Source organism: Branchiostoma belcheri, unplaced genomic scaffold (genome assembly GCF_001625305.1).
Source record: "Branchiostoma belcheri isolate BF01 breed outbred unplaced genomic scaffold, Haploidv18h27 scaffold20, whole genome shotgun sequence".
NCBI classification, from domain to species: domain Eukaryota; kingdom Metazoa; phylum Chordata; class Leptocardii; order Amphioxiformes; family Branchiostomatidae; genus Branchiostoma; species Branchiostoma belcheri.
In genome coordinates this window covers 3,201,813-3,220,137 of record NW_017803491.1, presented here as the reverse complement: position 1 = coordinate 3,220,137, position 18,325 = coordinate 3,201,813, and the positions used below count along the sequence as shown (strand labels likewise).

Below are 18,325 nucleotides of genomic sequence, written 5' to 3'. Positions count from 1 at the left end.
AGCGATAAGTACCCAAACGACAATAACACGTAGATATTTTATTCGTCTCTTGAGACTCGGTGCACTGGAGCATGGCCTTGGTACCATGACATGTCTTGAGTATGTCTTTCGGGATTCAACAAAATTGGAAGGTGCATGTATTCGTGAAAATAGTCTTTGTCTGCTACTAAACTAAACGTTGTTGGTGAACCTGAAAGACTAATTTTTATAATAAAATTCAATCTACCAAAAGTATTAAATTTAAGGGGTCGGATTTGAATAACAAGCTAGTGTGGGATTCATTGAGGAAAACGTCTGTCATGTAACATATTTAGAGTTGCCTTTAATACCTCTCTCACTGTCTCTCAACAACCAGGCAGTATGAAATACTGTCATTTGTTGTGTATTTAGGGACTAATTTGATGCCAACCATTCTACTAATCCTTAGCAAACTACAAAATACACAATATACATTATGTTTTTGTGCTTTTAAACTTAACAAGACCATACCTAACAGTACAAAACCATAATTCAATATGACTTCGAATATTTTCCATCCACCAAATTATGAGCCATTGCAGTGTCTTCCTCCTCAAAGTAGTCTTCTTCTTCGTCAGAATTTCTTGAGTAGTCTTCCTCCAGTGGATATTGAACAGGAAGTATGGTCTTTGTAAAGACTGACGTAATATCCGGTACTGCAGGGGCTGTACATGTCAATCTCTTCTCCTTGGGCTCCTCTCGTGCCCAGGACTGCTCGTTCCCACTCCCGAAGATGATAAACAAGATGGCGGCCACGATGAGGGCACAAGCCGTTACTGTGAAGACGATGGACCATTCGTTCCTTGTCTGCAATAGACAGATAAAATAAAAGTGACATAGCTTATTATGTTGATATAAAATCTTTAATAGCTTTTAAACGCTCGCGAGTACACGTCTGAATCACGAACAAAATGCAGGATAAAGAGATAGAACTGATGATAATAAAACTTTACTTTGTATTTAGTCAGTAAGCCAACAGCAACGAGGAAAATGGAACCGGCCAGATGAGAAACTGTAGTAGAAATTCCTTTAATTTCACCAGCGAAGATTGGAGCGATGTCCAGGAGGTTCACTAGAAATCCTGAAAAGACGAGGTGATCATTTTGTTCAATTTGGTACACGGTACCACATACCGTTACTAATACGCTGTATGACAGTTCTAAACAAACTAGTCTTGCTAAGAAGACGGCCAGGAGGTTATACATCCTTGGGCGCACCAGAGACCTTCTCCCTCGTCAGGCTCGAATAACAGTATAGAAGGCCCCTCATGGAATATGCTTCCCCAATATGGAGCGGAGCTGGTGCAACTGTACTTAAGCTACTTGACAGCATTCAGAAGAAAGCTGTACGTCAGCTCCAAATTGGGGATCCGCAAAATGTTGGAATATATCCCTTAGAACACAGGAGAAAAGTAGCCAGTCTGAGTACCTTTTACCGGCATGTCTTCCTGCAACCCTCAGAGGAACTCATTGGAATTCTGCCGACCAAAGTATCTGGAACGCGAGTAACTCGCTCAACCACAAGTGGGCACCCATACCTTGTTAAAGTGCCAAAATCCAACACTCAGCTTCTCATGTCCTCATATGTACCAAGGACTAGCAGGCTGTGGAACTCCTTACCAGCCTCGGTCTTCCCTGACAGTCCCAATATGTCTAAGTTTAAGACTGCTGTAAACAGTTTCTTGTTGAACTCTTAGAGATTTTCTAATTTATGACAATTAATTGTGTACCATGCAATTATGTATTATGTATAATGTATCTGATAATTTTGGGATCGAATGTGTCTGTGCTGAACTTAAGCGAGGGGAATTGATGTGACATTATATTGAACCGAAAATCATCGATATATGATGTTAAGACCAGGTTCACTTTGCACTGATTAGAAAAAAAAAGGTTAACATGGGATAATCTATTAACTTTGTTTGATATGTATGAAAGGTACTCAAAAATATTTTCAGGGCCAATCATACTCTCCAATGTCACTGGTCCAACCTTTTCAAGTTGTGTTCGACTCTTTCATTCATTCGCTTGAAGACTTTTATTTGAACTTTCGAGTTATTGATATGATGCAAGTTGCATTATGTAAACTAGCCCTTCTTATTCTTTATGAGCCGAAACGAAAATAATGCGATGCTTTTTCTTGGCACAGAAGATAAGGAAACTACAAATGATATTTACACTCTAAATTAACCCCACATACCTCCACCCATGGCAGTCGCTACGAACACCGCACTCAGACAGAAACTTGTCAGCGATCTTGCAAACCCTGTAGATACCGCCAGAGATATGGAACAGGCGGCCAGTCCAAAGAATCCTACAGACAAAGCGACAGACAGAAAATAAGACAGTTATAATTATTTCTAATGATACATTTACGTATACTTATACCATTCGGTAAGCGAAATGTGAAGCTACCCGCATTATGTTTAATTCAATAGGATGAGATTTTTTATTTGCTATCTAGTGAATAAATGAGATAGCGACTCTCTATCTCATTAATTCACAAGAATAATAATAATAATAAGAAGTATTTGAAACTGCATCTAGTGCATGTATGTAGTAAAATTATGTGATACGTTTGTGACAACCGTTATCACGTGTGAAAGTAGTTATTACGATTTTCGACTATAATACTTTTTTTTAAATAAAAACAATGAGATAACTAGCTGAAGGCCGTGTTAGTGTTTAGCTTTTGAATTTGGTTCAAACGCCTTGTCAGAGGATCTATGTTTTCGTTTCTATCTTATCGAAACTTCTATCGGAAGATCAGACAAGTTACCGACGGTGTTGACGGTCTTTCTGAGGCGTTCAGTGGACATGGTGCTCCTCCAATAGCGGGAATCCGCCACAATGCTGGCCACAGATAGACACACCGCGACGATCAGCACTGGGACACCGGCAGACGTTCCGACCTGGGGCATATACAAATGTCATCAGAAAATTAGAAACCAACTGACCAAGACTAGGTATGTGGCAATAGGATCTAGTCTTGAAATTTTGCACGTTAAGAAACGATATAGCTTTATGTTATGCCTAGTGATGTACTGTTAGACATACAGCATCAAGAAAAATTCCAGCAAAAAAAATTTCAAGCGTTTCAAGATTTCAGTTTTTGGCGAGGCCTCAGGGGTGAGCCTAATGGTACAGTATTGTGTGCAGTTTGCTAAAATTCTAGGAATTGTACAGGAATTTTATCCACAGGCATGGAATGTCCAGAGGAATGACTCACAGCTCTGGAATTTTGCTGACACACATCTATGCCCACATTCCTGGAAACCCTTGGGAAAACCTTTTTGCCGGGGTTGCTCTACTTTCTGTGACCCCCAGGGCTCGTTCACTATACACTGAGGGGAGGGTATACGTAGGAGCGAGTGATATATTGAGCTGCACTGTATCTGTCTAGACTTAACAGGTACAAAGGCTTCTTCAAAATCATGAAATCATGGCAGTGCCGTGCAAACAATAACCATAACAACAACCACCATCGCCATGGCAATGTATGTTTTCATTGTCAATCTTGTTCGAAATTCCAGTAGAACTACTGACAGTTTTGACGTCGCCGTGGAAGCTGTGTACGTAGTACAGCGGTGCGTATGTCGTCATGAGGTGGGTCCCACACTGCAGGAACACCTGGCACACCACGATCACGTGCACTGCCGGGCAGGTGAGCATGCGCAACCACGGGATCGGTGGGCGGTGCACTGCTGTCTGCATCTGCTAGAGGGCGCAGAAACAGACGACCGTTAAAACTATGTACTTCCTAAGTAGTTCTTATAACCAATCTCCAAGCAGATTCTCTGGGTGGCTGCAATACAGTATCAAATTGGCCAGGCAGTATCCAATACGCCACCCACACGCGTGGGTCGTGTGGCGTAGCGGCAGAGTGCGCGACTCGGAACTAAGAGTCCCGGGTTCGAGTCCTGACATGCCACCGATCTTGTACCCTTGGGAAAGGCACTTTACACGGCTTTCCTCACTTAGCTCAGGTGTAAATGAGTATTGTCCTGTAATGTATTTGTCCCATGTGTTGGTGGCGGCATTAATATAAGTTGAAGAAACTTGAGTGTGCCGCCACCACGTCTGGTGATTACATGTTGGAATAAAAAAAAAATACGCCACCCAATACGTGGGGCTGCAAATGGGTACAGGCGGCCAATATACTCCCCTTGCCCCACAGAATCTGCCTGGAGATTAGTTCTTAACGAATATTGACATGAAATAGTTACTGGCATTTGTCTTTAGTTTAGACATCCAGGTAATAAGATACACAAGAAACCTAAATGCAATTACTATAACGTTATAATAGATAGATTTTGAAAACTGTGAGACGTTTCATAAAACATCCACTACTTTCACTGGTCACTGACGTAGAGTAGTAGTCTCACAGTTTTCAAAACCTATCCAGCTACTTGTAAAAGTTTTCTTACATGCATTACTTTTCGTTTTATTGAGTAGTGAACGGTACTCGATATGTTTGTCACGCTATGATATGACAAAATAATTCATAACAGGTCAATTTCATGTTAATATATATATACTTTTCCCACTTTCTTCGGACTTCTATTTTTTATCACACCCTAGAGCGCATGTAAAATGCACTAAGGAGTTCGTACAGGTAACTTAGTTCTTTCGTTGACGCTGTCGCCATCTTGATACCGATCGCCATGTAAGAAGATGTTGTCCTCCGGCTCCATGGGGGGTCTTTCTAACGAAAAGTCCCGGATGGACACGTCAGCGATGACGCCCCACGCTATACCCACCATTCCTACGACACAGGTAGTGGCAATGTTATTATGTTTACCGAAGAAAAAAGAATTTGTTTCTTCCTCTACTTCTTCTCCAAGCAAATAAGGTCAGTGACCTGAACCAGACGTCTGTCACCATGGTAACTAGTGTTGGGTTACATCATGTTGCAATTTTATAGCAGGAGGGATTTAGACTTCTGTCTGACCATGTATATACATGTGTAAGAATTGCAGAGCATGACCGTAAACATTATGCATTTGCTTTGGAAATGTTACCTTTCTAGTAAACACTTAAATTTGATATTTTGGGAACGTTGTTTTTTTACAAGGAATGTGGCCTACAACGTTTTAATGAATCGATCAAGGAACATGTCACACAATTCTGAAGTCTAATAAAGCAAAGGAAACATTTCTTTCAGAACCTACCAAATATATAGAAGGACGCGGCCCATCCCAGCTTCTCTGTGATAACTCCGGTGGCGCAAGTACCGATGAACATACCAATGTACTGACCTAGGGGGGGGGGGGATAGGCCATATGGGTGAAGGGGTTAGAAATACGATTTCTATCTAGTAGTGGCTACATATCAAACCATTACGACTAGTAAATGCTGTTAATACGTATACGTTGTTCCATGTTCATGTAGCGACTTTATGTCAGCCAGAGACTTTATCAGCAAGGAAAGTGTAAAGGCAAATCTGACGATTCCAGTGATCGTTAATTACTAGAAAATAAGAAGGTCAAGACATGTGTACGTACAATTCATAAGTCCTGGAACGCATCAAATAAGATAGAAGTATATTTTGTAGTTAGTCAAAATATTTCTGAACCAAAGAATTCGAAATGTATCATATATCACACCCAATGTCCTTGTGTTGTTTATGTATTTCTACGCACCTGTAAGTACGAATGGCGTCCTCTGGTTGTTTTCAGTACGCGTAGCCCAGGCCCCCATCACAGCATAGGCCGCTGGTATAGTCATGCTCTATGGAGGAATGTGATGTAGATTTTTATGTCGTGTGTACACTTGACTGATATACTGTACTGGAGACTGTACTGGAGACAGACTGTACTGGAGACAAAACTTCACTAGAGGAAGAATGAAGAAGAAGAAGTATACGCTTGTATTGATATCGCCAAAAATTAGTCGAAGCCTGTTTGGAGAGTAAACTGTACGAAGGTATTGATTAAAATATCCATGACCCCCTACCTCCACGACGCCCTGCATGATGAGTGAGATGATGAATGCTGACACGTGCAGCCTGGCGGCGGGCGGCTGGAGGATGTGGATCACAGCGCCGAAGAAGATGGAACCTTCCAGGATACTGCAGCAGTGTTTATAACAGAAATGTCATCATTTTGAAATACACACAGATAGGCAGAGACTTACACATATCAACCACACACACACACATAGACCACCCACACATACGTCAGACACACACACACACATAAACCTCACACACAAATATACACACATAGGCACAGACACACATATTACATACACGCACGCACACACACATACACAAAGTACATATACCCACACTCACACATAAACCATCTACATACAGGCGTGCACGCATACACGAGTATACACACGCAAACACATACACATACACACACAAACACAGTCGCAGATAAACCATACGCATACATGCGCGCGCGCACACACACACACACACAAACACATAACACATACACACACACAGTCGCACATAAACCATATGCCTATACGCGCGCACACACACGTACGCGCACACAGGCACACATACACATACACACACAGAATATACACGCACACGCTCACATAAGCCACATACTCACACACACATATATGATGCACATACGCACACTCCGTTCCAATACAGTAGATCTCGTCAGTCCCGGACTAGGAATAAAACTACTAGTATGTCGTCAAATTCTGAGCTCACCGTATGGAGGGATAACGGTCGAACAGGTAACCTCCAATCAGCTTCGTCATTACATAGCCACAGTAGTAACATCCGAACAGCACACCAATCATCGTCTGCGACCAATCAAACTCCGGCTTTGTCTGCCAATCAAATGGAACGGCATTTTTAATGTCCAGTGGAATGTTTCTGATTGGCCACACTGTACATGCTCTCTAAGGTAAAGCCTCATCACATAGGTAGCATTGTCATTAAACTGCAAACTGCGGGTTACTAATATTGTGTGTTTTGTGTCCCTATCTCTTCAATGGCTACTAGATTTCACCACGACATACTGCCCCAGTGACGCATACGTATATAAAGCACACAGTAGTTAGGAAGACCATTGTTTTGTCGAATATGCGTAAGGTACACGTTCTAAAAGGTGTGTTCACCTTATAGCTTAGATGGATAACGTTATACACTTCAAATAGGGAAATATCATCTGAACTGAAAGTATCGAAACTTCGATTTGTTATACATGGTACGGCTGACACGTCTATAGACAAGAATACCTGTACATTACAATAAAAAAAGAGAAGAAATTGAGAGTAGGCTTAGGTTTCAAGCGCAATGAATTGAGCAGCCCCACCCACAACAATGGTGATTAGAACGCACGTTATCACCTATTGATGGCAGATATGTTGTCATATGAATAATTGATACGGCATCATTTTCGCATGAATGGTGTTATACACTACATAATTAGACCATAAGCTCTTGAGAACACGCAACAATCAACACCTGTTTACAGTGAATGCCGCACTTTTTGAAAAGAATTTTGAAGACTGACAATTTACCTAGTTTTTTTATAAATTTGTATACTACGTCGGCGTTATGTCATCATTTCGCCTTGCATTTAGATCGGTACTATTCTGTTGTTTTATAGACACAATACTGTCACAAATTTTGAAGCCGCGCTGTGTTCATTACTACAGTAACAACACATGACTGCTTGGTACATGTACCTTCAAATGTTTTTCCCGAAGTTTGGGAAATATAATATTTTTAACATTTTATATTTGAACACTGAACTCTATGTACCCCCATACATGTACTTCTTGCCATATGCATTTTCAACGCCGTTTCTGTAGAAATAATAAACAATTGTATTGCATACCGAAAGAACTGCTAGCAACAGAGACTGATCCACCATTTCAATAAATATAGAGAACGAGTACGCTGAGTAAAAAAAATACATCATGGCACAAGCAACAAGTGATTTAAGAATTTCGTCAATAATGTTGGCAATATGTAACTACCAGCACAGATGGACTTTCATAAGAATATGCACCAATGATATGATTCCATATTGGGTGAAACGCAGAGCCACAAAAAATGGTCCACCCTTACCGTTAGCTGTTGCTCATCCGATGTCTGGGCATCCTCAGGACCTGTCGTGTTGACCATTGCCACTATAGCCACGTCCAGGTTTCTCCTCATGGAGTACTGGCAAAGGATCCCCAAATACACCAGGCAAGTGACAAGGTAGCGCTTGGGAACGTAGGACAACTCCATCTTCACTAACGTGTTAGGTGCCCTGAACTGAACGCGACTTCAAACATGCACTGCCGAGCAATAATCACCACGTACAGCAGCGCCATCTTGCGAAAATAGTTGTAACTGCAAGTGCAGCTGCTGTCAGCCGCAATGTGCGATATACAATGTACATGTACATGTAACCTTAGTGACACTTTAGTATGTATCAATAAAATGTAGAGTTCATCCTAGTAAAAACGTAATAAATGTTACTAGAAGAACTGCACAAAGAAGTCCAGGACCTTAAAACAAGTGTTTTATTTAAGCTTATGTCTCTTAAAATTGCCACGTTTGTTAAAGTCTTGTGCGTACCTATAATAACAAAGGTGAACATAGAACAAAGAACTAGAACGCTGTAGAGATGTGTGCTTTGGGAAGAAATACATCAGTACTTTGCTTTCATACCATATGAAACATATGGATGGTCTAAAAAATTTGCACCACATGGTACAAATGCAGGGTACAAATGCTACCAGGGACTTCCCTTTCCATTGGACTGCTTCAGAAAAAGTAATAACTGAACATTTTCCTCCAAATCAGCATCATAACAGACTTCAAAGTAGGTTTTGTAACGTTTGAATATTTTTGCAAGAGCTGACAGATAGCACTAGAGAGTACACTCATGTACAGTGAAAGAAATGACACAAATTCGTGACTTTGCATCCATTTGACTTATCTTTGTATGGTTAGATGTTAGGATATTTTTCATATTTTCTCTGCTAGGTTCTACTATTAATAACTACCTGCCAAATAAATATCATACAGATAACAAACTAAGAACATAACTAAATCTTCACTACATCTACACAATGTATATTGTCATAAAACAGAACAGGCTGAATAAACAAACATATGAACAATAAACAATATTACTACACTTCTTTGAAATAGACCTTTTGTTAATACAAGCACCATTGTAAAAAAAAACGGTCTGAACACCTGTAAGTCTTGGTGTTCCATACCTAGTGTTAAGTCTTTTCTTTCTGGACAGTTTATGGACAAAAAGTTTGATAAATTTCAAAGGACAACTTGAAAAACAAAAAATTGGTCCCATATTTTCAGTACAGCCAGGGTTTCTGTCAATGTACATGTATGCCCACGGAAAGTTTTACAAAGATGGAAATGCACAATAGAAAATCTTTTCGAAAACTTGCCAGATTTCTTAAAAATGTAGAAAAGCCCTAAAAAGGAGTTTGACTAGCAGACCTTAGTACCTTAAATAGATTATCAGTACCACTTATGTTAGTGCTTCTTAAAGGCACTACCAGGTTAAAGGCTATGACTAGTAGGATGGTGTGTTGGCCCTTGTGTCCTAGTTACTGAAGATCTTGAGTTCTGTTCCTTCTGTGTCCTCCTCAATGACCTTGAACAACCCCGGCACCTCCTGGGCGACCTTGGGGTTGACCTTTCTCTTCCCCTTCTTCTGTTTCTCCACTTCCTCCTTGTTCTCCAAATATCTGAAACACAACAAAATGTTTATCATTGATTTCTGCAAGGACATTTCACATTAGTCTATTTGAGGTTGAAAGGGGCTATGAAGAAATGTCTGGGGCAGGTTATATTGACTATTTCCAAAATCTATCACCACAAAATTACAGATCAATCAATCACAAATAGGACTGAGGAGTTTCATTCATCCATGATTTGTGACAAGATCGAACTTCTGCCAGCAACATGAACATGGTTTGTTTCAGCTACATGTTCACCCAAAATCTACTGGCTTTAACATTTTGTCTTCAGAACAATGAAAGCTTCTGTGGAAGCACAGATTATCTTGACGTGTTTGCAGTGATTTTTTTCACTTTTATTCGCAATGACCTATCCGTTGCAAATTCATGACAATTTGGATTACTACTGTACTACAGGAATGTGTCAACAGCTAACTTGCAAAAACCTTCTTGCTCCTTCTACATCAAAATCAGGTCTCCCCCCAAAACAACAGAATGTCCAGTACCTGGCTAGCAGGTCGGACCTGTCCAGTAGTGTCCGCAGGGCCGTGGTGGAGATGACGTCGTTACAGTCCCTCACCACGTCATGGTCACGTGACTTCAGCAGCTCCAGCAGCTCGTGAGGGTCGATGAGAGACTGTGACTTCTTCGTCCCCGACTCTCCGCCTTTGAACTTCCCTGCAAGAGCAGGACAGGATTGTTGAAGAGGTTCATCAGTCACGTATGGTTTAACAGTTAAAAGAAACAATATTCATCAATCAGTGACTGTTTGAAAGGTTTCAAACACATACCTCCAAATTTTTTACGTCTACTGTCACAGTACGCCCCCTACTTTGCAAGGAGACAGGGGAGGCCAGAAGAGCTACTCAAGTCCCAACCTAGTCTTGTGGTCTCGCAAAAAAACTGATTGTACAGTATTTTATCACTCAGGTGTCAAATCATGGAGGTAGGAAAGGTTCATCGGCTCAAATAAATTATGTCTCTTGCAGGGGTTCACACACACAAAAAAACTTAAGGACGGCAGGTTTTTCTAGGGTCGGTCGGGAAACAGGAAACAAAATTTTTTTCCTAGGCCCTAACATCGACCTATCGCCCTACCTTTGTGCATGACCATCTTCTCCAGCTTCCTCTTGCCGGCTGCCCGCTCTACGATCTTCTGGTCGATGGTGTTAGCGGTGACCAGGCGGTACACGACCACCGGGCGGGTCTGGCCGATCCTGTGACACCGGTCCTGCGCCTGCAGGTCACACTGGGGATTCTACAGGGAAAAATAGAATACATTCATTTAACTAGACAGGTAACATTCGCAAAGCAAATGCATAATGTTTACCTTCGCATATGGTCTGCTTGGTTAATATTCTTAATCATACTCCTGTCTGACCATATATATGAATGTGTTTAAATCCCTGTACCATAAAATTGCAACATTATGTAAACCAACACCAGTTACCATGGTGAGAGACATCAACAAATCAGGTCATTGGCCAGGTCAGAGGTCAGTGTTTGGAACGAAAGAATAAAAACGTAGCAAAAACAAGATGTTTTCCTTCGGTAAACATAATTACCTATCATGAACATTTTACAAACATCATTATAGCCCTTTGTCCATAATTCTTTTTAAAATTTACTATTCAATCATCAGCCCTTTCTAAGCCTTCTCTTCATAACTACTACAGAATTGTTACAACTGTAGTGAAAACCTCCTTTTCCCTTCTACCACAAAATGAAACGACCATGAAAGTTTCCCAGTTTACAGTATTAGTAAATCCAGTTGCTCATTGTGTGACATGGGGTTGACAGAGGTTGTTGACAGTCATCTGGAAGTTTTCATACTTTTACCCAAGATATTTGTCAATTTTGTCTGTCAAGGTTGACGGATTGGTTTAAAAATTTTTCTCTCAAACCTCAGAGTTTCTGTGATAGATAAGGCTAGAGTACTGTAAGTCTCTTTAGATTCGCGGGGCCTAAAGTTTCCCCTAAAGTTTTCCAACTAACATTTCCCAGGTACCAGCCGTTATATTTTTCATAAAAATACTTGTAGATATGCCCGATGTTCCCGCAATTTTCAAGCGCCCGGGCGCGCATGGCCGGCGCTCTGCCACAGGCATAGATTTTTTTCGGCGGTACACGGTTGACACGGCCATTGCCGCAGTATCGCGATTCGGTGATAATATTATAATTTTTTGACATCAGTATAACTTTAAAAAATTTTGGTACTCAACATTTGCTAAGAATAAAGTTGATTTGCAGTGATTTGTGAATCGCGTGTGTTTGGCGCTTTAATACCGTCGTGAATGCATGTGGGGAGGGGGGCACACTTACGCAAAACATATCCGCGGGGAAATAGATTCGCGGTACAAAGGTCCCCGCGAATTCCGCGAATCTAAATATACCGCGGAAATTTGTAGACTTACAGTACTTCTCTACACCACCATGCCACACTTACCCAGTCAGAGTCGTAGATAATGACAGTGTCTGCAGCAGTCAGGTTGATGCCCAGCCCACCGGCACGTGTACTCAGGAGGAACACAAAGTACTCAGGGTCCCTGTTGAACGTGTCGATCTTGAAAGGGACAATGGAACAAGGACTTAGTCAGCAACTTTTTCCCTTCTTTTTTTTCTTGAAACATAATTGTGGTACAACCATCTAGTCCTGTGAAAATTAGCAGCAATTAAAGTGATAAACTTTTTCAAAATCAGATGTGTTTTCGTACATACATGTATTTATCTTTACTGGCCAGGATGAATGTCAGCCATTCAAAATTAACATTAGAAATATACTTCCTGAGAAAACTTTCACTTCTATTACACATTGAGTTCTGTGGAACAAAGCTATAAGGCAGGTACTGTAAATCGTTAAATGTTTGCAAAGGTTTAATTTTCCCAGTTGCCACCTCTCCACCGTAAAATCATACAAAATATAACACTGTAACTAGAAAGGCCAATATTTGCTTTGGAGCAAATACAGCGATGGGTTCACCACATTTTACGACATGGCAGGGAAAGAATGAGAAACACAAGGGAAAACAATGATTTACATTGATATAACTATAATATGAAGTAACATACAACTAAAACAACAGTTGGATAGCTATTCCCTACTTTATTGGTTAGGATTTTTAATTGCATAATGCAAACTGTTGATTTTCAAAAAAAAAAAAACGTTCATGCCCCGCATTCCAATGCTGGAGCAGAAAAGCTTGAAATACCTACCAAAACACTTGAATAAAGACATACTGTCAGTATGGAAATGCTCTGTGCAGGTGTTAATCAAGTTAAATCCCAACAGCCAATCAGCAAGAAATGCTCTGTGCAGGTGGAAATGCTCTGTGCAGGTGTTAATCAAGTTAAATCCCAACAGCCAATCAGCAAGAAGTATAGAGGAAAGCTGCATGCCTATTGGTTGATGCCCTGCATTCCATTGTGATGACTCATGCCCAGACGTGGTAAACACTACCCACTATCACAGTAATACATTTGCTATAACACAGCCAAAAAACTCAAATAAAACCATTCTAAAAGCCTGTATCACAAAAATTTTAAAAACGCCTAGGGGTATTTGCCCACTGTACCTCCATACCAAATTTCAGGACCTTAGGCCCTAAAATGAAGAAGCTGAATCCATTTAAAAAATGGCAGGAGAAGAAGAAGAAGAAGGAGAAGAAACATCAGAAAAAGCAATATGGGTTCACCACCACTTCGTGGTGTGGTGAACCCATTAATATGCATCTCCAACTTATTACCACTGCAACACAAAACTCTTTCAACCACCAACAAAAATACCTTTCCCCGCAACTGCAAAATTAATGTATAGATTTATAGTAGTGGCTGTAGGTAGTACCTGTTCCTGTCTGTCGGGGTAGGCCATGGTACCGTCCAGCCGGCAGTACTTGTGTTGGCGGTACAGACAGAAGTCCTCCAGTACATCCATCATCTTAGTCATCTGGGAGAAGATCAGGACCTGACAAGAAGGCACAGAAGATGTCTTAGAAAACATTCAGGTAGTTACTTGGGACAAAAGCTTGGAATAATTCTTTACTCTTTTTAGACAATTCCTAATGATAAAATAAACAAATTGAAGCCTGCGAGTGGCACATTAAACAATTTCCTGTAACAAAAAAAGTACAATTTTTCATAGCAAAGTTGACCCACTGCAAATGATGCTAAACATGCAGCTTTGTAGAGATGATTATTAGACAAGTTTTTGTCATAGAAAGAAAGAACTTTGCTACCTTTTTGTTTGAAACAAACAAATAGAATTTTTTTGTGTACCACTGGCATCAGAATGTCTTCATACCAAGTGTGTTCTAGAGTCTCATTTAATGCTCTCTGAGAAATGTGTTGGGTAAGTAGCAATGATCATATAAGAAGTAGTTTCAGCCCTACCTTGTGACCCTCCTTCTGTAGCATGGGCAGCATCTTGTCCAACAGTAACAACTTCCCACTGCTCTCCACTAGTCTCTCATCTACCAGGAAGTCCTGGGGGGAGGGGCACATAAAAAAACTCCATGACACAAGGATTTTGACAAATGTATTCACACTAAAGTTCCACGACCTCATACCTTCCCCAAATGATGTTACTGTAAGTTCAGTTATGTTCGCAGGGGATAAATTTCGCGTTAGGAAAGGAAATAATTATTTTGCGATGTTTAAAGTTCACGGTTGAAACAATACCTAAGCACGGGAGTACATTTACAGTGGCGTCAGTGCCTTTACACTTGGTTGAAATATGCCTCTTATTGTGGCATTGTATTATATATACAGTATATTGTATGGTACACAATTTTGGCCTGTATGCCGCTATCGATGCATGTCTTCCACTTTTGTCTTGTCTCATTTGAAATGCAGGACAGCGCAGTTCTTGTTGTGGAAACATCGGAGAAGAAGGATCAAACAGCGTGTTTATAGTAAAGCAAGTGCATTGTGTAATTTCATCTGGGTTTACCAGTAAACAAACGTCCGTGCCAGGTGTGCATTCCACTGTCACCATCGCAGCCGATGTTGTTCACTAGTATTTGCACATTCATGCCCATGAGGGCTAGGCGCCAAAAGACTGGTTTTCCAGCTGTTGTACTTCATAAAACAGATCACATTCGCGATCTCATGACTTCGCGATGGAGCGGTCATCGTGAATACCGCGAAAATAAAACCACCACGATCATTTCAAGATTTACAGTAATCTTTATGACTCTTTAACCGGTTCTTAGGTTATCCTCTTTTGAATATTATTAAACAAATGCCCCTGCAGTTCTAAAGCAAGTGGCTAGGGGGCCCAAACTCACGTCACTTCTTCCCCGGAACAAGAGCTACTGTACATAATTTTTCAAATTTTGTGACTCTAGCATGTCCAAGTCAAGAGATATCCCCTGCATATGCAGGGGGTACATGCATTTCAAGCCCTGTACGAGGATGATACAGTACCTGGGTAGCAGGGTCCAGTGGGTACTCTATGAGGTAGGGGTGGTTACACAGGGACAGTACAGTATATACCTGGGTGGCAGGGTCCAGTGGGTACTCTATGAGGTAGGGGTGGTTACACAGGGACAGTACAGTATATACCTGGGTGGCAGGGTCCAGTGGGTACTCTATGAGGTAGGGGTGGTTACACAGGGACAGTACAGTATATACCTGGGTGGCAGGGTCCAGTGGGTACTCTATAAGGTAGGGGTGGTTACACAGGGACAGTACAGTATATACCTGGGTGGCAGGGTCCAGTGGGTACTCTATGAGGTAGGGGTGGTTACAGATCTTCCTGAGTTGCATCATGATGTTCTTCAGGTTCAGGTTCAGCTGAGCAGTCTTTGGACCAGCCTCTACAACCTCCCTGTGGACAGAAACTCAAATAAATTAACTTCAAAACCAGAGAAATAACTGAAATAACAAGCAAATTCCAAGAAGAACTGCTTTCTTTTTACACAAGCTGTCTGCACACATCCTGGCCCACGATTGTTGCATTGATGGCAATAACTGTGTCTGTTGTGACTGAGAGCTTTTCAGCATACCACAAGTTCTCTTCCAGCTCACATCATTATCTGTATCTATATCAGTATAGCCGGTATAAACACTGTCCGCCCTTCAGCGTAACACAACAGCTTTGCAGGCACGCGGTGCGGCGGCAGCTGACTACAGTACACCGATTGACTTTAACCCTTGAACATCTAGCTCTAAACATTGTTTAAAGCTATCTAATGATAATACCCCTACTGTACTTGGTGACAGCGAGTTCCACTCTGCGATAGTTCTAGGAAAGAATTAATTTTTGAACATTATACTGCCCAAATACCCATCAAGCCCTTTCACAGCAACAGCTTCTTTCTATGGACTGCAAAACTATCAAACTCTCTTCTTGACAAAAGAGTTTCCTTCCCAAACATGACCTACAAGCCTTCAAAAGCAACATCCACCAACTTAGTTCAGTGTATGCAAGTGGTATTTTGGCCTTGCCTTGAGCAAACTGTCCAAAAAAATTTTGATTAATCCAGTGATAAAAACAGTTACCTTTTGTAAGCCTCTGCGACTTTCTCCACCCACTCCAGCATGCCCTCCTCTGACTGCCCGTCATCCCTCTCATCCTCCATCATCAGCTGGTAGTCCACCTTCTTCGCCGCCCGTCTCTTGGGCCGGCCCTTCTCCGACAGCTCCAAGGGCTTCTCCTGCAAGTGCAAGCATTAGTTTCAACTCAGTTTTTCTCATCCGTGAATAGTTTCATCAGGTTGGTAAGTGACTGAATAAAGGAACTTTTTTTTACACAACCAAGTCTGTGTTTATTCAGCCGACATTTCTGTCACTGTCTGTCACCTTCCTCAGAGCGATTCTGACTGGTTCACATTGCACAGCACAGGTGTTGCTGCTATAGATGTGTTCCCCCAAACAAGTGTGGTCCCAAACATACATTAGTGTGATATATACATGTCAGGCATTCACATATATTTAAACCAGTCAGACTTTGGCTGAATAAAATTCTTAAGTTTGTTGCAAATAAAATTTACAGATATAATAGGCCCCAATTCAACATGTGTACTTCGTACAAAGCACAAAAGTAAATAATGGTTTGAAAGGGATGTCACAACATGCTTTGCTTTAAATCTATGCACCACCTAGCCATTTACAGAAAAACTGCACAGGGTACTTCTGAACAAGGTCTAGTAAAGGTACAATTACAGATAGCGGTTCAAGCCAAAGGCATTAAAATCTTCAAAAAAATGAAGGTCGTTGCCAAAGTAAAAAAAGTAGAACAAGCCTTACGTCCTTGTCTTTGAGCATGGCGATGATGGTCCTGTCCATGGTGGCCTTGTAGAAGGTCTGCTGATGAGAGGTGAGGGGGGCGTACACCAGGAGTTCTTTCTTGGGCGGGATGTTCAGGTCCACATCAGTCTTCAGACGACGCAGCACGAAGGGCGTCAGGACCTGGAAGTAAACCAATTTGTGTTTTCGCAGAGTAGGATGGGGGAACTTGGAACCAAATTTAGTGGTCAAAGGATGTGAAGATAAAATATCTTATTCTTATTCAAAACTTCTTCTGTAGCAAGGAAAAGTGTGGTGCATTTGACAATGTTGGAAATGGAAGTAAATCAATCTGTCTGTGTCTTTGCAGAGTAGGATGGGGACATCTTTTCACAACTCTAGTGGTCATACAAAGGATGTGAAAAGTAAAAAATAAGCAAAGGCACATTGGAAAGAGGGTTGCAAGACAACACTGTGCTCATATTATGTATCAGTTGAAGTAAAAAAAGCTTTACCATGTGAAATGACACCCCAGAAAAGTTTTAGTAACTTTCAGATTTTCAAAAATATTGTAAAATACTCCAACACGGTACATGAGCATAACTGACCTTAAAAGTTGCATTATTACAAGTGTTTGAAGATTGCTTTTCCATGGGCAGTATTTCTAAGACTGTAGTGTTTTCATCATAATCATATTTTGGGAATAATTAAAATTTGCTTCTTTGCGTAGCATGTAAAGGTCTTTTTCAACTAAGTTACTAGTTGTTAACTGGCCTTGTTTATGTCTGTGTTCTTACCTGATGGAGCATGCCCAGTACATTCTTCTCCTCTTCCTGTTCCACGATCTTCTCCTCTCCCCCCTCCTCACCGATGGACGTGAAGTCAAACCACTCCTCAAAACTGCAGGAGGCAAGCACAACAACACCACCATGCAGAACTGGTCAGTACTGCAGTAAACGTATCTCTGCTCAATACACATACATGTCATACTAACACTACATGTGTCTACAGTACGAAGGCCCATAAGTACACTTAGTATTTTTTATTCCACTTTTATTTTCTATGGGTACTTTGTATTTTCTATGGGTACTTTGTATTTTCTATGGGTACTTTGTATTTTCTATGGGTACTTTGTATTTTCTATGGGTTACTTTTATTTTCTATGGGTACTTGTTTTTTTCTGTGTGTACTTTTATTTTCTATGGGTACTTTGTATTTTCTATGGGTTACTTTGTATTTTCTATGGGTACTTTGTATTTTCTATGGGTTACTTTTATTTTCTATGGGTACTTGTTTTTTTATGGGTTACTTTTATTTTCTATGGGTACTTTGTATTTTCTATGGGTTACTTTTATTTTCTATGGGTACTTGTTTTTTTCTGTGTGTACTTTTATTTTCTATGG

At 40.9% G+C, this 18,325-nt stretch overlaps 2 protein-coding genes across 2 annotated transcripts in view; both read right to left on the bottom strand.

The window, feature by feature from the left end:
* Window positions 1-120: 120 nt before the first annotated feature.
* Window positions 121-8,229, bottom strand: LOC109469143 (vesicular glutamate transporter 3-like). The gene is made up of 11 exons (XM_019767544.1): window positions 8,065-8,229; window positions 6,694-6,809; window positions 5,973-6,087; window positions 5,660-5,747; window positions 5,189-5,275; window positions 4,631-4,782; window positions 3,564-3,734; window positions 2,797-2,929; window positions 2,218-2,331; window positions 972-1,099; window positions 121-825 (listed from the first exon to the last, which is right to left on the bottom strand). Exons 1-11 carry the CDS (start codon window positions 8,227-8,229, stop codon window positions 511-513), a joined length of 1,584 nt encoding a protein of 527 aa, XP_019623103.1. The 3' UTR covers window positions 121-510.
* A 261-nt stretch (window positions 8,230-8,490) lies between these two features.
* Window positions 8,491-18,325, bottom strand: part of LOC109469132 (lymphocyte-specific helicase-like) — a 20,504-nt gene continuing 10,669 nt past the window's right edge. Inside the window, exons 10-19 of the mRNA XM_019767527.1 lie at window positions 17,720-17,822; window positions 16,944-17,105; window positions 16,197-16,351; window positions 15,396-15,522; window positions 14,085-14,177; window positions 13,540-13,659; window positions 12,145-12,261; window positions 10,797-10,956; window positions 10,205-10,376; window positions 8,491-9,707 (exon numbers count right to left, since the gene is read on the bottom strand). Coding sequence (XP_019623086.1) covers window positions 9,563-9,707; window positions 10,205-10,376; window positions 10,797-10,956; window positions 12,145-12,261; window positions 13,540-13,659; window positions 14,085-14,177; window positions 15,396-15,522; window positions 16,197-16,351; window positions 16,944-17,105; window positions 17,720-17,822 — 1,354 coding nt within the window. The 3' untranslated portion in view covers window positions 8,491-9,562. The remainder of the gene's footprint in view (window positions 9,708-10,204; window positions 10,377-10,796; window positions 10,957-12,144; window positions 12,262-13,539; window positions 13,660-14,084; window positions 14,178-15,395; window positions 15,523-16,196; window positions 16,352-16,943; window positions 17,106-17,719; window positions 17,823-18,325) is intronic.